The sequence below is a fragment of the Scomber scombrus genome, chromosome 15 (genome assembly GCF_963691925.1).
Source record: "Scomber scombrus chromosome 15, fScoSco1.1, whole genome shotgun sequence".
Lineage (NCBI taxonomy): Eukaryota > Metazoa > Chordata > Actinopteri > Scombriformes > Scombridae > Scomber > Scomber scombrus.
The window spans coordinates 7,223,355-7,245,764 of NC_084984.1; the positions used below are offsets into that span (position 1 = coordinate 7,223,355).

Genomic DNA, 22,410 nt, shown 5'->3' on the forward strand with positions numbered 1-22,410 from the left:
ACTCAATACTGGCTTTAACACCAAAAATTGACAGAAAAAAAGAGGACAAATCCACTTAAGTCTCATGAATGTTGACTCTATTCTGCTATTAATCACTAAAGACAGCAGACAATACTTTAAATATAACATCTCATTTCTTTCAGCTATTCCTAAACAATAAACTCAGGTTTGAATCTGTCAAAGTCTCCGTATTTTAGTAGAATATTCTGTACAATCTTAGTCTAGGCACTTTTTGACCTTTCTGTGCTTGCAAAGCAGTTTTGTTTGTTGACCTGTGACGTGTCTCGCTCCGCTTCGTCGTCTTGTACCGGCGTGAGCTTCACTTTCCCGAGCAATTATGAGCCGACAGACATTCTGCACATCATCATTTTTACAGTATAGGCTTGTGTTATATCTATAAAACAGTAAATAGTTTTTTTTCTCACAGCTTTTACAACAATAACAGGAAATGGAACATGATACATTATGATCTTGTTTCGACTACTAGTATTCAGAAATACAAAACAAAAACTAAAACAACCCCACTCTGGATGTAATTGTACACCAATTAAGTAAAAACAAGAAGATAAAGCAACGTATTCATGTCAACCGAATGGGAAATGTATCCGTTTATGGTATTTTAGCAACATGTTTACAGAAAACTGTTTAATTCTGCATTTTCATTAAGTACAGCACTTAAAAGTCATAAAATCATAAAATCACCACAATATATTTTGTGGGAGAAACTCCAGTTCCCAGAAGATGGAGAAAAAATGGTGCAAAACAGGGGAAGAAAGGACACTTCACAGACCCTCTAGTTCACATTATCTTTCAACACCGCACAAAGGGCAAATGAGCACAAAAATCCTCTTTTTTTAATAATCTATACACTAAAAAGAACCCCATATTTTGTTACTAGGTCAATTCTTTCACCCAGGAAAATGTAGTAAATATGTTGTGTACAGTTCTCGTTCACCCAGCGAGCAAGAAAACAAAATATGGGAAGTTGCAGTCAAAGCCACACTAAGACTAAAACAGTTACACCCCAGGAGACCCTCAGGCAGCAAGCAGCAATTTCATCTTCAAAGTTTCAGTTAGGGTCATACTATAAATAACACATACAATGAAATATCCTACTTTAAAAAAAAGAATATTTCAGCTTGATAATAAATGGAGTTGGATTAGTTGGTCATTACCTTGTTTACATTGGTTTACCAGCTAATCCCTTCGCTTTTGGGTCTGCTGTTGAGCATTAAGCACATTTATAGACTAATCTTACATGATAATAGTCTAATTTACATTATAGTCATTAAAAATGTGTGTGTGTGTGTCTTATCTGTCTCTGAGGACAGAATCTATGAGATGAATGAAAAGGTGATACAAGAAGCTTTTGATTAGAGTAAAATTAAAGAAAAAGGTCATAAAGTCTACAGTAACTCAGAAGTTACAAAATTAAGTCAGTTACCACGGAAACTGAGGTCACGTTACAATCAACTGCAATACAAAACCTGCTACGTATTAAGTTCTGCTTGAGGAAGTTCGACAGGCCAGTTGAAGCCTTGTAAGTGTTCTTTCTGCCATATTTGTGCACATGTACGTTCTCACTTCTGTCTCCTTTATTTCCTTTATGTTACTACTGACTCATTTAAGAAGCTTACTTTTTTACCACTGATTCTTTTTCTTTTTTTTAATTTAAGGTGGGAAGACCCTGCATAGAAACTAGAGCTGCAATGATTAGTTGATTAATCAATTAGAATTAATCTGGAACTATTTTGACAATCAAAATAATTGTTTTTTGTCTTTTTTTTTTTAGCAAAACTTTGCTAGTTGTAGCTTCGCAAATATGAGGATTTAAAAGCTTTTCTGTGTCATACATGATCATAAACTAAATATCTTTGAATTTTGGACGGTTGGTCAAATAAAAACAAACATTTAGATACGTCACATGAACTTTAACAAATTATGACAGCTATTTTATAGACACAACAATTCATAATAATGATAATTAAATTTGAAGCCACGATAGCAACAAAGGCAAAAGCCAACATTTTAAAATCCAATCTCACAAACAGATGAGGCATTATTTATGATACTACAGTTGTTCCTGCATTTTGCTATATTGAGATAACATTTTTTTTTTTTTTTAAATTCGGTGCCACATACTACAGTAGGATATAAATACTGAGAATCTTAGAGGTATTTTAAACGATGGAGGTGTTTGGTAAAGATGTCTTTCTGGAGGAATTGACAGGCACAAACCTACAGTTAAAAATCTAAGTGCTGGGGAAACGAGTACTAACTCTGCCCTTCCTGTGGGACTTCAGACCGGCACTGCCGTTATAACTTTTCTAAAATAGCTCTGGAGGTCTTGGGAATGCAGACAGAGATGATTATGTGGTGACACACAATGAGTTTGAGAAGCTGTGCAGCTGGTTTCTGACTGACATCGAAAAGCAGAATGAAATCTATATAAAGACAGTAGAGTGATTTGTGTTCTTAAAGTGATGAACACATACAGGAGGTGGACACACTAGCACCTGTATAATATTATGAAATGCAATAAAACAGCCTTGTAACAAACTGTATTGTTGGTATATATCTATATCTGACCTGCAGTGGCAAGAAACTGCTGTACCCAATGCTCACTTGCCCTTCAGGTTGGATCATGAAACAAAATGTTGAATTACAGGATCTATGTAATCAAGAATGTACTTTTTGTTTTTATCATGAAATCTAAAAAATCATGTTGTTCAACCGGAGATGATGGAGACAACACGCTACTGTAAGAGTTTATCTGGTGTTAATGCACGTATACGCACACGCTGAGTGTTTGAGAAGATCTGATGGAACGGGGATCGTTTCAATGTTGTCGTTAATAGTCACTTGGTGCTGTTGGCGCCCACATACGCGTCTTCATCGTGGTGATGTTTGTAGCTGCCGTTGTGCTGGGTGAAGGACGATGGCGTCATGTCCTCGCTCGGTGTGGCCGAGGCTTCTCTGTCGCTTTCGTAGTCGTCCTTTTCTTCCCTGTTGTAGTCCCTTTCTACCTGAAATAACAAGACAAATGAAACATTATGGAAATATCAAAGTGAAAAAGCTCAGGTACTTTTTATGAGGCGGTAGAAAAGAAGCTCATAAAAAAGATTCAAGTCTGTCTACTAATTGAGAAGATCCAGTCATCAAGCAACTGTGACTAGTATTGTTGTGAGGAGAGGAATATTTCACATTTTCAGGGTAACATTTGAACTTCTTAAAAAAGTTTGATTATGGCGGAAATTAACTCGTTAGTTCATTGGGTTTTGCAAAAAAAAATACTCTTCTTTTGGGATTCCCTCAATTTCACACTCATTATTTTAAAACACGCAGATAATTTACCATAACATTACACTGATTATACACCCTTCTACCAGATTCACTAGAGTATACTGACAATAGGATATGTCTAGTATGGAATTTTTTTGACTGTCTTCACAGTGCTGATCTGAGGTTATTTATGTGTTAAGTTTCAGGGAAAGAATTTCTGCATATTTTATCAGTGATTTGTGGAAATGAGTATTGCTCTTTTACATACACTAGTTGTAATGTTAGGATGATCTCCTGTACTGCTCCACCTGTTGAATGCTGTGCTGAAATCGCCTGGTGTACACATTAATAAGTAATGTAACCGGAGTGCTCGGAAAATAATGCAGCAATTTAACCCTCACATGCTGTTCATGTGACCAACAGTCACAGTAATTACTCATAATTAGTCTCTACAACAAACTTCTGAACCACAAATCATTCAGAAATATCTCATCAGTCACAAATAAAGTAAGTCTTTATGAGAAAAAAATTGTAAAAAACACTATATTATGGTCCAATGTTACATAAAACATGAGGACAAAACTATTTAAAATAATTACTTTAAATGCAAAGAATGAACATTTTAGAATGTTTGGATAAATATGGGTGAAACACACTACTTGAAATATTTCCTTCTTTGAATGTTCTGTGTCACGTTAGGGGAAGTCATCAAATCTCAGGCAATTTTGGGTCAAGATTGGGTCAATTTTTTTTGAAGTGCGGTTGTATGATTTATTTATCCATAATCAGTGTATTACCTGAAGTAGATTTTCGGTTGGTCACTCCCAGTTTGGAGAAGCAGGCTGGAGTCCTGGCACCCAAACTAAGCAATGTACTGCTGTGGATGGGGCCAGCACCAAAAAAAAGTGTTTTAGCCAACTGAATATGCAGGGTTGTTTGGCTCTGACTCAGACACTCAGCAGCTTGCAACAATAGACATTGTTTTTAGCGAGATCTCACTTCCCTGAATCTCTATAACAGAGCTGGTGTGTGGAAAATTGGCATGACCCATAGAGCCATAATAGCCATATTTATGGAAAATACACCATGTGGAAGTAAAATGGCATTATCCTATAAGGTTAACTATATGCATAAAAGTTACATGGTAGAGTAACTGAGGTTTTTGGGAAGGATGTCTGTGTCTCAGTTCATGCACTAAAAATCTCTGCATCCTTTATTCATCTTTCTCTGTGAAAGGGAAACAAATTCAGCGAGATTTACCAGGAAATTCTGGGATCTACATTCTCAGTATTCAACCCTACTGGAAGTTTAGTCACACACAGGTAGATACTTTATTTAACTAACCAGCTTAGAGAGATTTGCAGGAACTTGAGTATTTAGGTGAAAGTTAGTGTTAGAACACACTGGCCATCAAGTAACAGTAGTGTATTAGAGTTTGTCTCTATGGAGGTTTTAATACTTTTTTCCCCCACAATGAATATAGCTGCACATTTCCCACAATTGCAACGGACTAAATTCAATTTACTATAAAGAAGAAATTTGCCAGAACGTTTAATAAGACATTGGGTGTCGTTTTAAATCGCTGTGAACTGATGTGCATCGTATGACCGCACAGTATCTGCAGTGCAACTCAGAAAAACTAACATCTTGCAAAGACTGCGGTGGTTTTCTGAGGAGGACATTGGTTCTGTCGTCATTTGTCGAAGTAAATGTTCAGATCGTTATCACCACCAAAAGATGGAGAGTGATAAGTGTCAAACGTGTCATCTTATCTCATCAGTCTTGTGAGATCTTTGTAGTAAACTTCCACAAGTAGGTCAGCATTCATGCGGTTTGACACTCGAGCTGGTGATGCGTACGACATGTTTTGAAGACAAAAAGGTAAGTGTGGAAAAAGTGGAGATGTGCTGACATGCACTGGTAGATTTCTTATCTCGATACAATCATATTTATCTAAGATAGTAAAGTGAATATCTTTGAGTTGGTTTAGACACTCTAAATTGCATCTTAGGCTTTGGGAGCTATCTGATGCTCTGTTTTTTCTCACATCTGTTCTTGCTTGTGTCTGCACTTGTGAAGCTGTTCTTTAACTGTTTGTTTGTCTCTTGGTTCAGTCGTTGTTTGTTCTGCTTTTATTATGCTCTGCTTGTGTCACTCTTGTGTTTCATCTTTATTGTAACTGACACGTCTTACAAACAGTGCTTTAAATTTGTTTCGTAATTTTAAGCTGCTAACTCACACCTGGCCAGTGAAAACAGATGAAAACTAACCTTTGGGCTTTTCTAGAATTTTTTTCTTTTACAGTAATGTTTATTAATATGATCTGACCCTGTCAAATAAACTAATACAATAAAATTTAAATAAACCACTTATCCTCTAGACTTTAGAGGGTCGTGGGTTGGCGCCAATCTCAGCTGACACTAGGTGATAGGTGGGGTTCCCCCTGGATCACAGGGCTACCATACACTCACTGGCCTCTTTATTAGGTACACCTGTGCAATCTAATTTAATCCAATATAACAGTTCTGCTTTAAATTCTACATTTATGAAGCTTATACAGTTTCAGTTTTGTTAAAATTGTCAGAAAGGTGATCATTTTAAACTTAAAACTTCTTCCAGGAGTTTTCTGTCTCGTCTCACAGGTAGTTGTCCTGGACCTACTACTTTCCTGTGCTGGACCTACAATTTTCAATGTTGCTTCTCTCTCCTCTCCTTCACTTTACTTCTTCCTTCCCCCTCTCAACCCCAACCGGTCGAGGAAGATGGCCATGGATTGGATTGAATTTTACTTTATGTTTGTTATTGAGTTCATAGTGGGAGATGGTGGTGTATTAGGGTGCATTATATTGAATGGTGTTCCTAACACTTTGTCCACTCCATTAACATACAAGAGGGGGGCAAAATATTAGAATTGAGATGATAATTGTGGTCTAACAAGCGTTAACCACATCCATGTATGAACAAGCAGCTCCAAATATTGTATTGTAAGGAGAAACATGTCCATATTTGGTAAAAGGAATGAGGATTCATACTTGCAAATGATGCAAGTGTCTTTACTAAGATACTCAAGTGTGTGTGTGTATATATATATATATATATATATAGACGCACAATATGAGTCACATGCAGTAATTGATATAGTATAAACATCAAGACATTCAGGAAACAACGTGTACAGGTGCTTGTTCTTCTGAGTCTCTCACGGGAAATTGTCTGGTCTGCTCTGCTAACAATGAATGGGGCAAACACAATTTCTCATTTAATTTGGAAAAATTAAATAAAATATTACTGCTTTACCAGTTTCTTCTAGCACGCCATTATGTAGGACACACACATACACCTGCTGTACTCTGAATCACTGAGGCTTGAATTCATTGAAAAAGCTACCGAGTGATGATTCATAACAAGCATGAGAGGATTTACTGATTTCGGCTCTAAAACAGTAAAACACATCCTGAATGTGTAACTGGAACGAACTCATTAAAAATGCACTGACTGCATTGTTTATAGTTTTGCTGTTATTTTGCAGATGTAGTTTCTAATTCTCCATACAGTTGGGATAATTGACCCAGGGGAACCAAGATCAGACCTGTTATGTTCAAGTGGGTTTTCAGTTAGTAAATTATACATCAAATTGTCACCCAGACTAGCCTTGTGTGCATGTATATATATGCATGTTAAAATTAAAAAAAAAAAGATTTTCATTATTGTTTTATCTGAAGATTATTTTCTATGAATTCAATGATTAATCAGTTTGTAATAACACAAGTTTCCCATTTTTTTCATTTCTGAGCTCACAGTGAGGTCTTCAAATTGCTTGTTTTATCCGACCAACAGTACAAAACCTCAAGATTTTTTAATTTACTGTCAAATATGATTAAGAAAAGCAGCAAATCATCACATTTGAGAAACTGAAACCAGAGAATATTCAGCCTTTTCGCTTGAAAAATTATCAGTTAGCAAAACAGCTTCTTATTAATTTTCTGTCTAACAACGAATCAATTAGGCATTTGTGGGCTACAACCTTTCTTTTTGCATTGATCCAATAACTATTTTAAGCTTTGTTTGAAGTGCCGTGAATGTCCAGTCAACTCTATGTCCAAATCAATTGATTCGTGTTTCAGCCATCTCTTCAGTAAAGAGCAGCAGTTCCAGGTGACACATTATTTAGTTTTATACCTGATGATTTCAATACCTTGTTTGAGCACTTTTGGCAGCATTAACTCACTAAGGGGGTAAACAACAAGGTCACTACTGATGTCTCCCACCTCTCCTTCGTCAACATCAGCAGACACCTCATTTTCTCCTTCAGCCAGGAGAATGAAAATGTGTTGTTTTAAGTGTTTTAGTGTCATTAAATTATCAGCAGTGTGGCAGATTTAGTTTCCTACTTGACCAGGAGAGACTGATCAGCACAGTCTGGCACAGGCATATTTAACCACAGAGGAGTGTTATTTTGATGAGATTTCCTTCAGTGTAAACTTTATCACCTTTAGTGGCTTGGCCTTGCTCTTCTTTATCCTGTCCTCATCTTTGCGGCTCCTCTTCCTCAATGCGGAGCAGTCTCTTCTTTCCCTGCTGCGTTCCCTCCTCTTGTCTTTCTTACTTCTGGAAGAAGCCAGAGAGAAATAACTGATGATAAGAAACAGTGACAACCATACAGACACCAAATCCTTGATATTTACTGAGCAAATACAGTTATAAATCCACCTAAAACCTATATAAGACCTGGGACAAACATATGAAACCTATAAACATGTCAAAATGTTTTGACAGGATGGTTATGTGTTGGATTTACTTTTTTGGTGAGGGTGATCTGGCTTTCCTCCGAGGGCTCCTGGACCTGTCCTTACTCCTCCTCTTATGGCCCCTGATGTCAACACATTAGCTGGCTTTAGTACATTTTTCAGGATAAAACACAAGTTACTTTGAGAAAAAGCAGCACAGTGTGTACATGCATTTACCATTGGGGATATAAAACAACTAGAGGTAAGAAAAGTGACAAAAAAATCTGAGTTGTGCTTATTTATTTAAGAGATACACAAGAAAGTGAGATCATTTTTTCCTCCATGGTCCTAGATACAGACAGGAGCCAAATTTAGACCGTCACTGTCCTCTGTATGAACCTGGTGACTCCTACTGCCAAGAGCAGACGTAACAGTGACACTGCAGTAGAGTAGATATCCTCTTGATAATACTTTAGTAAATGATGTGATGTGTTCATTATTTCAGAACTTTAATAACTTAATTTAAACTACATAATACAAAACAGACGAAGATGCACTCCTGTTAGACACCAAGCATTTTAAAGAAAAAACAATCCTCTGGAGATTAATGCCTTCAATGTTGTGTGTTGCCAACATACTTGGATCGACTGCGGCTGTGTCTCTTGTCTCTGGATCGCGAGCGCTTCTTGTGGTTACTTCGGGAACTGTGGGAGTCACTCTTCGGCCACGACTTCTGTGACGGTCTGCTCCATCAGGAGGGGGAAGAAAAAAAAACAGTCACTGACTGGACGCATTGCAGTATCACAGCGTCATGCAAGGGGAATGTAAAAGACTTCTAGTGGTTCAGTGTTAGTTAGTTGTTCACCTGTGTTTCGAACGGGACCTTTTCCTCCGTGTTTTTGAGTTTGAAACAGAACGTGACCGCGAGTGTGACCGCCGTGACCTTCTAGATCGACTGGAGGAACGCTTCTTTGCTACTGTAAAGAGAAAGATTCCCAGCATCAGAGCACAGCGCAGCTTCAGTGTTGTGTTACTAAAGCTTTGAAACATATAGCAGATAAAAAATGCTCTACCTGGTTCTATGGCAGCAGCAATGGTAGACTGGGCTTCCCTCACCCTCTTCATCACACTTTCTAGCTCCTTAGCAGCAGCCTGTGGTGTCAGCTCTGGAGGTTTTACTATGGCGTTGTTGGAATGATTAACCCTGAAAGACATAAACAATTTCAAGTGAAATAAACCACTGATATCACATGAATCAGTTTATTTCTTTCAGATGGTTTGAATGTGCTGCTCTTAATAGGGAGTTGTAGAATGATCCTTTAATAGGCAAGGTAAATGTATTTGCATAGCACATTTCAATAACAAGCTTTACATAAAACCTAAAATGCATCAGACAGAATATAAAAGCAACCCATGGGAAACTAAAAAGACATTCAAATACGCTTAAAAGTGTTAAATTGGAAATAAAATTAAGCTAAAATAGAGTAAGACAGATAAAAGCAGGAGAATAAAAAGTTGTAGTGCAGTGTGAGATATTAACCCCTAAAATGTTGATTCAGCAAAAAGCCTGATTTAAAAGAACCGAGAGATGGAGCAAACCTGCAAAATTGTCTTATATTATAGTATTCTTAATAAAATAATACATACTTGAGGGGTCTGTCTCCGAACATGACTCCGTTGAACGTCAGTGCTCTGGCTACGGAGTCTTGCTCAACAAACTCTACGAAGGCGAAGCGTGTCGGCTGGGTTTCGTCTCCGGCCATACGCACAAACTTTACATCTCCCACCTGCTTGAAGAACTCCAACAGCTGCTCTGCGGTGGTCGTCTACGGAGAGAGATTTAAATTTACTGACAACAAGTTTGCAAAGTGCAGAATGTAAATGGGTTGCTTTTTTTAATTTGGTTGACAGTAAACTCATTCAGTAATAAGTTTAGTGACCTGTTGTCCTACATCATCGGCACCGTTTGACTTGATTTACAGATTTTGATGAAGTTACCTGTGAGTTTAAGTTGCCGACGTAGACCGTCCTCCTGATCTCATCGACTTTAGAGGGATCTACATTTCCCATGAGGGGCGGCTGTGAGAGGGCTGAGGCTGTGGGCTCGACACTAGGTGATATCCGATTCACTATGGGAAGGTTCAGCTGCAGGTGCAAAATAATAATAATAATAATAATAATAATAATAATTATGAAAAAACTTATTTATAACGCATTTTACAAAAACAAGCTTACAAAGTGCTTCACAGACATAAAAAAGAAATACACACTGCAATTTCATATAAAAAAATTACAATGCAATAACAAATGTAAAGATAACAGATAATGAAAAAGTCTTAAAAGCAGAAAACTAAAATAATGATAATAAAAAGCTATTATATAAAGAGTTTTTAACCCTTAGATACTGTTCAGGATCAAATTTGACCCATTTATACATCCAAGAGCAGTACAAATACTTGTTTTTATAGCCTGAAATGTGATGACTTCCCCTAATGTGACCCAGAATATACAAAAAAGGAAAAATGTCATATTTTTAAAAACATTTTTGTAGCATGTTTGACACATATCTATCCAAAATTTCCAAAATGTTCATTTTTCACATTTAATATAATTTGTTGAAATTGTTTTGTTCTCCTGTTTTATGTCACATTAGACCATTATAGTGTTTTTTTATAGTTTCTTCTCATAGAAATTTAAAATAAACACTTTCTGCTCTCTCAAAGCTTCATTAAGGATTAATAACACCTTTATCTGTGACTGATGAGGTAATTACGATGGATTTGTAGTTTGTTATAGAGACTGACTATTAGAAAATACTGCGACCGATCAGAATATGAACAGTATGTGAGGGTTGAAAGAGGACATTGAGGTAGCTTGTTTGATTTCCAGAGGTCAGTTATTTTCCATGACTGAGGCGCCCTAACAGAAAATGCCCTTCTACCCTCTGTTTTAAGCCCCCTGAGGACTTGGAGCCACAGCTGGGCTGCAGTTCTGAGAGAATGAACCGGGATGTCAGGGATGAAAAGGTTGGTGATGTAAGACAGGGAAAGGCCGTGCAGGGATTTAAAAACAAGCAGCAAAATTTTAAAAATCAATACTAAAAACTGCAGGTAACCAGTTCAATGAGGAGAGAATAAGGGGAAATGTGATTATATTTATTGTAAGAAGAACCCTAGCTGTGGTGTTCTGTACAAGGGGAAGGCGGCTGACAGATTTGAAGGGCAGTCTGGCAAATAAAGAGCTGCATTAATCCGCATGCCTGGAGACAAAAGCATGAATGAGTATTTGAGCATCACTGAATGAAATATTCCTGATATAGGAATAATTTCTGGCCTTATGGATGCACTGCAAACTCTTGCAAACCTAGATCGGGCTTACAGAAACACACAGACACACACCCAAACAATTATTCATGTTATCTAAAGAACTGTAAGATGCTGACTCACATTTTGAAGTGGAGCTGGAGTTGGAATAGGTAGCAGTCCCCCGCCAGGAATCAGGCTGGGCACTGGGGCGGCGGGTGCCAAAAGTGACAAAGCCTTGGCCTCTTCTGGGATCTTCCCTGCAGAACAGAGGCAGATATTAGTGAAAGCAATAGAGCGACTCTTCTCTCTGTCTCCTCCTATGTCTGCACAATTAGCCCACTGTATTCTAGAGAGAAAGAGAGCATACACTTCCCCATACAGCCTACACGTGTTCTACTGTCTACCCATGGTATACAGGAAACCGAGCACCCTAAACTTTGTTTTTTTTAACAAAACTATCCTTCTCAATCAATCTCAGTTATTATTGTCAATAAACTGCAAAAAAAAATCTTAACTTTTTTTCCCAACAAACAAAAGAGTTTTTGTCCTTGTTCTCTTTTCATAGCTCAAAAAGAAAGCAAAAAAAGCAAAAAAAACAAAATGCAGAGAATGAGTCAACACTTTGAGGCATGGGTCACCTGTACTGGAAACATATTGGTCATGAACCATACGATATCAAGCATGGGCGCTTTTCCGTGGGGGGAGGGGACCGATCATTTCGCAGTGTTGGAAAGGTGTGCAACACAAGACAACCCCAATGGCTGCATCACTAATAGCACACAGGACATCAGATACAGAAAAGAACAACAATTTTAAGAACTGTAGGAAATGTTAGCCAAGACTTAGCTGTTAAAAAAAACAACGAATTAGGAGTTTTTGCTCATTCCACTCTGGATTATAATCTGATGCTTTCTTTTGCAGGAGAAGAGTAGCTAGAATTAAGACAAAAATAACTACAAATGCAGTTCACTACAGCTGGAGGCTCTGAGTATGTAATACCAGGTTTCCTGACACACTTTTCAAAAACAAATAATGACGGAAAGCATTAATGCATGTGTCACGGGAAAGAAAATTATGTTAAATGGATCACATTTGTGTTATTGTAAACATACTTAACATCCATATCAGAGCTGTGTTGTAGTATTGTGAGGGGAAACTCACTCAAATCTTGCGTTTTCACTACAAACCTCAGCACAGATCAACAAAAAAACAAAAAAAAGTGCACACAGTAAAGATTAAAAGATGCTACGTTCAAAAGAGTTTTCATTACTGGGTCTCACTTTTAGTATGACTAGCCCCTCACTACGTCAACAGCAGTAGGAGACAAGAGAGTAACAAGTGTTAGTGATCCTCTTAGCATCCCATGTGTGAAACACATCCCACCGGTATGCCGTAGCAACCTGGACAGAATTCAATCACACACAAGCTGCAGCTGTAGCAGAAAAGAGAGAGGGGGGTGGGGGTTGGACAATAATCAAAAAACAACAAACCAAAATAACAAATATAAACACAACGCTAGAGATAAGCAATAACTTGTAGTTTCTAGATAGAGACAGTAGAGAGTGGACAACATGGGAAAGTATGAAAGGAAACAAACCAAAACGAAAAGAAAAAAAAAAAAAAAAAAAAAGAGACAAGGTGTCCATCTTGGAAGGTTCAGCGGGCTATTCTCCTGGTCACATTCCCCCTTGAAGGCTGCGTTGGCCCGATCGGGGATAGTGGCTTGGAAAACAATGCCTGACTCAGGCTAGTGTAGTGTAACAGCTGGGCCAGTCTAGTCATCTGATATGCACACATAATCACACAGAAAAAACATACAAAACCAAATTAATAAACTCAGTAGCCATCCAGCACCAAGTCACGAGGACAAAAAGCATCAAGTTAGAGGTGATAGCATGTTTTTTTCTTCTTTTTTTTTATTTGACTGTACACAAGGGAACAACAGTGGCACCAAAGGGGGAAGGGGGGAATTTTAAAGAAAAGGAGCACAAAATAAAAAAAAAAAAAAAAAGAGAAAATGGATTAAGTTAGCTGTGCTGGTATGGATTTATTATGCAATTTCCATGAAATAAATAACTAGTAATGACAGTTTATTTTAATGGAAAATGCACACGCTACTAGTTCCAGTGAACCCAGTGTTAACAGTGAGATAAACCTGAAGTCTTGAAGCTTCAAAAATTATTCAACATACAGTGGGGCAAAAAAGTATTTAGTCAGCCACCAATTGTGCAAGTTCTCCCACTTAAAAGATGAGAAATGCCTGTAATTTTCATCATAGGTACACTTCAACTATGAGAGACAGAATGGGGGGAAAGAATCCAGGAAATCACATTGTAGGATTTTTAATGAATTAATTGGTAAATTCCTCAGTAAAATAAGTATTTGGTCACCTACAAACAAGCAAGATTTCTGGCTCTCACAGACCTGTAACATCTTCTTTAAGAGGCTCCTCTGTCCTCCACTCGTTACCTGTATTAATGGCGCCTGTTTGAACTCGTTATCAGTATAATAGTCACCTGTCCACAACCTCAAACAGTCACACTCCAAACTCCACTATGGCCAAGACCAAAGAGCTGTCAAAGGACACCAGAAACAAAATTGTAGACCTGCACCAGGCTGTGAAGACTGAATCTGCAATAGGTAAGCAGCTTAGTGTGAAGAAATCAACTGTGGGAGCAATTATTAGAGAATGGAAGACATACAAGACCACTGATAATCTCCCTCGATCTAGGGCTCCACGCAAGATCTCACCCCGTGGGGTCAAAATGATCACAAGAACGGTGAACAAAAATCCCAGAACCACACGGGGGGACCTAGTGAATGACCTGCAGAGAGCTGGGACCAAAGTAACAAAGGCTGCCATCAGTAACACACTACGCCGCCAGGGACTCAAATCCTGCAGTGCCAGACGTGTCCCCCTGCTTAAGCCAGTAAATGTCCAGGCCCGTCTGAAGTTTGCTAGAGAGCATTTGGATGATCCAGAAGAGGATTGGGAGAATGTCATATGGTCAGATGAAACCAAAATAGAACTTTTTGGTAAAAACTCAACTTGTCGTGTTTGGAGGAGAAAGAATGCAGAGTTGCATCCAAAGAACACCATACCTACTGTGAAGCATGGGGGTGGAAACATCATGCTTTGGGGCTGTTTTTCTGCAAGGGGACCAGGACGACTGATCCGTGTAAAGGAAAGAATGAATGGGGCCATGTATCGTGAGATTTTGAGTGAAAACCTCCTTCCATCAGCAAAGGCATTGAAGATGAAACGTGGCTGGGTCTTTCAGCATGACAATGATCCCAAACACACCGCTCGGGCAACGAAGGAGTGGCTTCGTAAGAAGCATTTCAAGGTACTGGAGTGGCCTAGCCAGTCTCCAGATCTCAACCCCATAGAAAATCTTTGGAGGGAGTTGAAAGTCCGTGTTGCCCAGTGACAGCCCCAAAACATCACTGCTTTACAGGAGATCTGCATGGAGGAATGGGCCAAAATACCAGCAACAGTGTGTGAAAACCTTGTGAAGACTTACAGAAAACGTTTGACCTCTGTCATTGCCAACAAAGGGTATATAACAAAGTATTGAGATGAACTTTTGTTATTGACCAAATACTTAATTTTCCACCATGATTTGCAAATAAATTCTTTAAAAATGTGATTTTCTGGATTTCTTTTCTAATTTTGTCTCTCATAGTTGAGGTATACCTATGATGAAAATTACAGGCCTCTCTCATCTTTTTAAGTGGGAGAACTTGCACAATTGGTGGCTGACTAAATACTTTTTTTGCCCCACTGTAGCTGCATTTTGATCTGTATAAACCACCTTTGTGACACCAGATAGAAACCCTGGCTGGGTGCTATGAGAAATTACCTGTGTCCAAAAAAAAGCTTAATTAAGAGCTAATAAATGGCCCAACTTGCCAATTAAAAAAAAAAAAAAAAACAACAACAAAAAAAACAAACCCAGGATTCAACCAAAACGCCAAAAACAGTTGAATTCAAGGGGGATGAGGACATAGCAAGTCCACCAAAGACAGTGTGAGTGAGACATTTCTTTTTTTTAAATGCATTTAAAAGAAACAAGCTGCACTCACCTTCTGCACATGGCACTACTATCAAAGCTCTGTCAATAAAAACAGTATTGGTGAGATGTTGCGCCACACCAACACTGCAGGGGTCTCGGTACTTTATATAACACACTTTGGAGGAGAAAGACAGAGGGGCATTGCTGCGAAAGAGAGAAAACAAACAGAGAAAACACAGTGGGGTTAATTACACAGTCTCTGTCTGCAGTTTACATGGAGCGCAGAAAAAGGACCAGGGATCCGCGGTGTCGCCTGAGAAGCTACGCCGGGGGGAGGTGACTCTTACTCGGGCGGGTAGAGCCGCAGCTCCTCGATGTCTCCCAGGAAACCGAACAGAGTGCGCATCTGCTCGCTGCTAACGGCCGAGGACAGGTTGGTTACCTGGACGACAGCAGTCCCCGGTATCCCGCTCATTGTGCAAAAAAACGGTTTAAATTCGTGTACAATCTTTGTTAAGTGTGGTATATATATATATAATTATTATTATTATTTTTTACAGTATTTATTTTTTCAGTCACTACTCGGTGCAGTACTCAACGCTTCCAGGCGGGTGCTGCTTCTCCTTCTTCTTCTTCTTCTGATTTTTCCCCCCAGCAAAGGTTGATAATAAACATTGAGGTGCAATACTGCCTCCAAGTGTTTGTATAATAAACTACTCTTTACTCAGCACTCCAAACTGGGGTGATTATTATAGTTTTGCTTTTTTTTTTTTTTTTTTCAGTTTAGTTTTAATTAGTTTAACAGATGATTTAGTAGTTTTAGTTTAGTTTTTATTTTGAGGAATTGACTGGTTTTAGTTTAGTTTTATTAAGTTTTAGTCTTAGTTAGGTATTAGGAGGAAAAGTAAAAAATGGAGGGAGAAAATGAAAAGAAAACTAAAACTAAGCTGATTTTTATCCGCAATTCAGTTCAGTTAGTTTTGCATTGTTCATTGTAGTTTTTATTTAGTTTTCGTTTTTATTTTATTTTTATCTCAGTTAACTAAATTATTTTTTCACTGCTAGTTTTAGTAGTATTCTTAGTTTTAGTTAACTATAATAACCCTGCTCCAAACTGACTGATTTGATTACTTTTTTAACATTTTCTAACAAATGTTTCCAGCTGTTAGGGTAAGTGTACCCATTAAGCACCAAAATCTAAATTCAGGTGTTTTTGATGGATACTGACATGATTTATAAGGGAGATCATTTCTTTTTTTAAATTGTATTTATTGCCAAATAACATAAACATACAATAGAGAGAGAGAGAGAGAGAGAGAGAGAGAGAGAGAGAGAGAGAGAGAGAGAGAGAGAGAGAGAGAGAAGGAAGAAACAAACATAATCAAACAGACAAAAAAATAAAAACGTATAAATGTGTATAACATACAAACAATATTTACATGTAAAAAAGAAAACACTGACAATAAAATGATAAGGACATCACACCTGGAGGGAGATAATTTCTTATAAATAATAAGTTACATCAAAAACGTTTCATATCGGTATAAAGACTCTTCTGGGGTCAAAATGTCTGTGTTTACAGGTGAAAATAGGTTAATATAGCAGTAGTGTGATGTCTCTAATTAAGCACTATAGTCATTGTTAGTGTTGACACGTTCTAACTGCACACTTTCTTTAATTATAATACAATTACATTAATCTAATAGAGTAGAAATTAGCCTATAAGTGTGTCCTAGACTCAAATAACCTATACCTGTGACACTTCATAATCCATTAGTGTAATTCATCTTCGGGAAGATGCTGACAGCAGAACAAAGGGAAGAATTAATCATCGTTACTTGTTTTCGATATTACAGGTTGGCAGTCTTCCTGTGTGTTTGCTATTTCTGTGTCAACTTGGAGTGTATGAAGTGTCAACCAGCATCATCACTCAACTCATTTTTTTTTTTATCCCAGTCAGTCCAGTGAACACACTGAAGCACCTTCCTCTCTCAATTTATCTGGTCTGGTGTCAAATTTAATAAACACTTCTAAAGTGATTCTGTATGTGGAGCATTTAAAAAAAAAAAAACTTCAGTCATGCTGGATTAATGTTAAGCTTCTTAAACAGTGAATCAGTTGCAGGTGTCAAAAAATAAACAAATCTGCCACCTGGAGCCTTTTTTTTTTTTTTTTTTTTTTTAAACAAGCAGGTACACTGAGTTATTTTGATAAGATTAATAAAACCTAGAACAGGTGTTGTTATATCAGTCTGTGTTCCAGATTTGAGCACAGGTCCCACCTATCCAACAGTCCATAAAAGTTCAGGGATTTAAGGAAGTCACATTGGACAGGTTGGAAACACATCAGAGAAATCTGCCCCCACACACACTTGGCACTTTTCTAGCAACACACAAATCCAAGAAGGAATCAATCAAAGGCGATATAGGGATTTTAGAAAACTACTTTACATGCTCCTAAATTTGATTTATAATATGTTAATAAGACTAATACTGCTACCTTCTTATCATAATTTTACAGAGTGCAGTACTGTGTTTGCACAATATTGTGTACACAAAAAAACTATTACATACTGGCAGCCTGTGAGGAAGGAGTGGTCATTAAATGTCAAAAGATGAAAGAGAGAGAGAGAGAGAGAGAGAGAGAGAGAGAGAGAGAGAGAGAGAGAGAGAGAGAGAGAGAGAGAGAGAGAGAGAGAGAGAGAGAGAGAGAGAGAGAGAGAGAGAGAGAGAATAATCTTGGCTACCAGGAGGAAAAAAGGTTAAGTGTCCAGTTCAAACTGCAGGTGGCGCCAGAGCAGAGGCCAAAATCCAAAAGGTATAATTTCTGTGGGTGGCAGTTTATCTCACACCCAGGCCTTGTCAAACTTTTCTCAGCTTTCACCATTTTAGTCTACCCTCAGTTTGCTAAACTCAATTACAGCCAATTAAATGTGTGTGTAAATAAAGCAGACCGCTGTGGGGAAAACAGGACACTTCAAAGTGTCTAAAACATCAGCGTGTTGCCTACTGCAAAGCATCTTGGGAGAAGTTGCCACAGTTTTGTGGATTTAGGAGTCTGTGACTGACAAGACTCCTTGTTCTTCTTGTCAATCAAAACAGTTATTTTTTTTACTCTAGCTGAATGTTTTGCGGTTGTTTATCATTGTCATGCTGTAGAATAAATGTGGGACTGATCAGATGCCTTTCTGGTGGTATTGCTTAATGGATAACTACCTAAACGTCTAAAAGTCCCTAAAACTTGCACAGTATTAGGTTATTAGATTTTTAGCTATTTACCAAAGAGAGAAAATTAAACTTTGGATTGTGGTTTTATTGTGTTATTACTGCTTTGCTGCTAATTTAATGACTGCATCCTAATGAAGCCTCAACACACACACACTTTTTTGCATGCAAATGACTCAGTGAAATGACAAAGTGAATCTTGAATCATGAATATACACTCAAGTTTGTCTTTATCTCCTTGTGAGGACACTCACTGACATAATGCATTTGCTAGCCCCCTTACTGTAACCTTAACTATCACAACTAAATGCCTAAATCCAACCTTTACTTTAAACTGAACCTAAACCAATTCTAACCTTAATCCTAAAACCAAGTCATAACCTGAAATAGCCCTTTAAAGTTGTGAGGATTGACCAAAATGTAGTCACAGCACAGTAATGTCCCCACAGCGCTGGTTTTCAACAGAAATTGGTCCTCCAAATGATAGAAAGATATGAATGCACACACACAGTTTTATTCATTTACTACACTAATAGTAAAAGAAGAGTCATTGTAGTTTTGTTATCCTTTCAATATGAACTCAGATGAAATTAAGACAAAAGAATCCTTGTTAAAGAGCATTAGTTTATTTTACTGTAACACAGGTTACGTCAGAAACAGGTAATATATACAAAATCTGGAATGTTGGATAAATGCATATCAATCATCATCTCACTGTGGCCATTTCATTGAGAAACCTTAGAAATACTACCTATACATTAAAACGGGTGCCTCTGCATTGCAATTTATTGCTGGTTTTACAATCTCAAGTCACTAATGCCTGAATTAATTCTTTTCTTGATGTTTTTTTCTTAAATTTCTAGAGTATTTACAATTTGATTAGTAAGGTCTAAAATCCACAGACGACTGCTAAATAAATAAGAACAATACGGGAGCATAAGAAACAGACCGACATGGATGAAGAGAATGTGACAATGTTATCTCCCTAGATTGTCTAAAAATGTCAGACTACTTTTTTTATTTCATTTTATTTTTTGCCATGAATATAAAGTGACCGTAACCCCCAGAATTTTTTCCCCCTACTCTTAAGAAAGTTGACAAAAATCACCAACAATATAAACAACAATTTCATCTGTGTAAAATACAATACGTGGTGTGAAAATTTATTGGGAAATGCACATTATATTATCATTTGCCTGTGAATAAGACCCAATTTTAAGCCTTTTTTTTTTTTTTTAAAGCTTCACTTTAAAATTACAGGTAAAGCTACCTTTAACATAATGGTACTACTAATCATTTTTTAAAGGGATAAAATTACCACAGTGTTTTCATTTCATTTCAATTTGACAGTGCCGCAAGCATAAAATGTGTGTCAATCTTTATTATTACATACAGGAAGAGTACAGCAGATGACACAATCTACTGTGGGAAAAGTTGAGGGAATGCAATTTGTCGAAACACCTGTGAGATAAAATGCAATTATATAATTTTACAAAACAAATTCGGTGATCACAAATGTACTGCTGGAATTTACTGGGGCTGTTACCTTTTTGAGTGATCTATCATTTCCATTTCTACTGGAAACACGTCTCACTGATTAATTATCTACTAGTGAATGAATATTAACAGGCTGATTTCATGCAACTGACGGGTACATGTAAAATTTAAATCACACCGAGTGGACACAACATCACCTTTTAAAAACACATTTTTTTTATATCCTTCTGACACAATGTTGAGAAGCAGCTTTGACTGAATTAGTTATTTTTTTCATCAGTGTAAAGTTGATTATTTTTGCACGAATGAACAACAGGAGTGGTGGTTTTCTTCTAAGCAACAGACTCGAGTCAGAAGCCAGTAAAAAGCCTTGGGCAAAGTGACACAAACATTCACTTTTACACAATGCAGAGTTTGTTTTTTTCCTTTAAGCACTACTTTATATACTTCCTGTGCAATTTCATTACAAAAAAAAGATTCTTTTTACAATATAAAAATCATGTAAAATCATCAGGGATTACTAAAAGGTTGTGTTGTTTGTTTTAAAAAAAATGCTATCTGATGTTTCTGAATGAAAATAAAGGCTTTAAAATATTGCTTTCAAGCCGTTATGCTGCAAATGTACGCAGAAGGTTGTGAATATGTGAATATTGCTTGGGTGCTGGGGTCAAAAGGTCCTCCCCTATTCAAACAGTTCAAGGTCTATGGCACTTGACAACTTACTTCTCCCAACTTAACTCTCTGTACAGCAAAGAAGAAAGAAAAAAAAAAGAGAGAAAAAGATTGAAACTCTGCCTTGTGAGCCATGATGAGTAAAATGCATGATAAAATATTTCATAGACACAAAAGGCAAACTGTGGTCTTCTCCCATGTAAAAAAAAGAAGAAAAAAAAAAGAGAAGAAAACTGAGACGTTGAAACCTTTGCAACACATTTCATCAATTACTGCCTGAAAGATGAAGCTTTTTAAAAGAAGAATAAAAACACATGACTGAAATCTGAAATGTTGACCTGCTCTTACTCAGATATAATTCTAACTCCTGCTTTTTTACCTTCTTGTCCACAATTCCTCCCACACTTGCTTTGGTTAACTAGCATAACCTCCACATCTCTTTCCTCTGGTTCAACAAAAATCTTCCAGAAACAGATTAAGGCTGCTGAAAGCAAATATACAAAAACATCTCTACTCCATTTATATTTCCCCCCAATATTTCAATTTCCATCCCGTTTTCCAGTCTCGTTAAAAACGATCACATGCAGACTGCATTTTTCCAACATTTGAGAAGTTGTGATCCATTTGTACATGGTGAAGGATCCTTTTTTGGGTATTTTTTTTTTGGGGGGGGGGCTGGTTATGTGATATGCCAAGCAGCAGCTGAGTTGCTGTGAGGACAGTACGCTGGAGTGCTGGAGGGTGTTCACAGGTTTATGGAAGCAAGAGGGCGGGGTGAGGCGAGGTGGGGTGGTGGGGGGGTGAATGATTTCCTCTTCTCAACTCTTGCAAAACATGATAGAAAAAAAAAAAATCTGTCCCATAAAACAAAAACAAAAAAAATAAAATCAAAACACCACCTTGATCTACATTCGTCTCCACTTGAAAAGCACATAACACTGTCCTCCATATAAGAACGCACAGCAGACCAGAAAATGGTTTCAACATCTTGACTTAAAAAAAAAAAAAAAAGAAAAAAAAGAAAGAAATAAAGGCAAACTTGATGAAAAAAGAGAGGGAGCCCTGCCCTCCTAGTGGTCAGTTCGTGTCCATCACCAGAAATAAAACTCATGACTTGGGGGGAGTAAATGAGTTTTGGACTTAAAAAAAAAAAAAAAAACTGAAAGAAAGAGAAATAAAAGATGATCTGTACAGAGACCACAGTAATTATTTGCATCAGAGCAGGTCATATCTTCAGCTTCTTTTGTATAAAAATATATATACCACAGTGATGGCCTTTTGAGGACTCGTACTTGCAGATGTTTGCCACCGTCTCGCTTTAATCCACTACATTCAGTGGTTTTCCCCATGTTTAATCGAGGCTCTGAATATCTTTACTATAAATAGTCCCAACATGTATGAGCAGATCAGTCTCTTCTTCTGCGTATAAAAATATGAGAGTCAACATACGAGTTTACTCTCTTCTCTCCTCTTGTGCCGCCCCTCACAAAAAAACTCTCTAAGAGGTCAGTTTCAGTTGAGTCTATGCTTGCATTTCTCTAATGATAATCATATCCACAGTGGTTGCAAATGTCTTCAGGAGGGACACTGCGTTCCCGTGATCGATATTCACAAAGTTGTATCCATTTGCCTGTGAAAAAGAGAGAAATTTGGTCAACATGATGAAAAAAATCCTGCAGAGTCATCA

General features: G+C 37.5%; 2 protein-coding genes across 7 annotated transcripts in view; both read right to left on the minus strand.

The window, feature by feature from the left end:
* Positions 1-1,675: 1,675 nt before the first annotated feature.
* Positions 1,676-16,076, minus strand: srek1 (splicing regulatory glutamine/lysine-rich protein 1). 5 transcript variants are annotated; one of them, XR_009927157.1, is made up of 12 exons: positions 15,678-16,076; positions 15,401-15,534; positions 11,456-11,571; positions 10,008-10,154; positions 9,657-9,835; positions 9,083-9,213; positions 8,875-8,986; positions 8,648-8,752; positions 8,081-8,152; positions 7,773-7,890; positions 4,080-4,159; positions 2,891-3,026 (listed from the first exon to the last, which is right to left on the minus strand). XR_009927157.1 is itself a non-coding variant. In XM_062434926.1 (11 exons), exons 1-11 carry the CDS (start codon positions 15,803-15,805, stop codon positions 2,859-2,861), a joined length of 1,410 nt encoding a protein of 469 aa, XP_062290910.1. In that variant the 5' UTR covers positions 15,806-16,076; the 3' UTR covers positions 1,676-2,858. The 5 variants fall into 5 exon arrangements, 4 of the variants coding, with proteins under 4 accessions (XP_062290910.1, XP_062290913.1, XP_062290914.1 ...); XM_062434926.1 differs by lacking the exon at positions 4,080-4,159 and having other exon boundaries at positions 1,676-3,026; XM_062434929.1 differs by lacking the exons at positions 4,080-4,159; positions 15,401-15,534; positions 15,678-16,076 and adding exons at positions 11,953-12,746; positions 12,912-13,077 and having other exon boundaries at positions 1,676-3,026.
* Positions 16,077-19,175: 3,099 nt separating this feature from the next.
* Positions 19,176-22,410, minus strand: part of erbin (erbb2 interacting protein) — a 46,351-nt gene continuing 43,116 nt past the window's right edge. For both annotated transcript variants that reach the window (XM_062434679.1, XM_062434680.1), the window contains one exon: positions 19,176-22,353. In XM_062434679.1, coding sequence (XP_062290663.1) covers positions 22,246-22,353 — 108 coding nt within the window. In that variant the 3' untranslated portion in view covers positions 19,176-22,245. The remainder of the gene's footprint in view (positions 22,354-22,410) is intronic.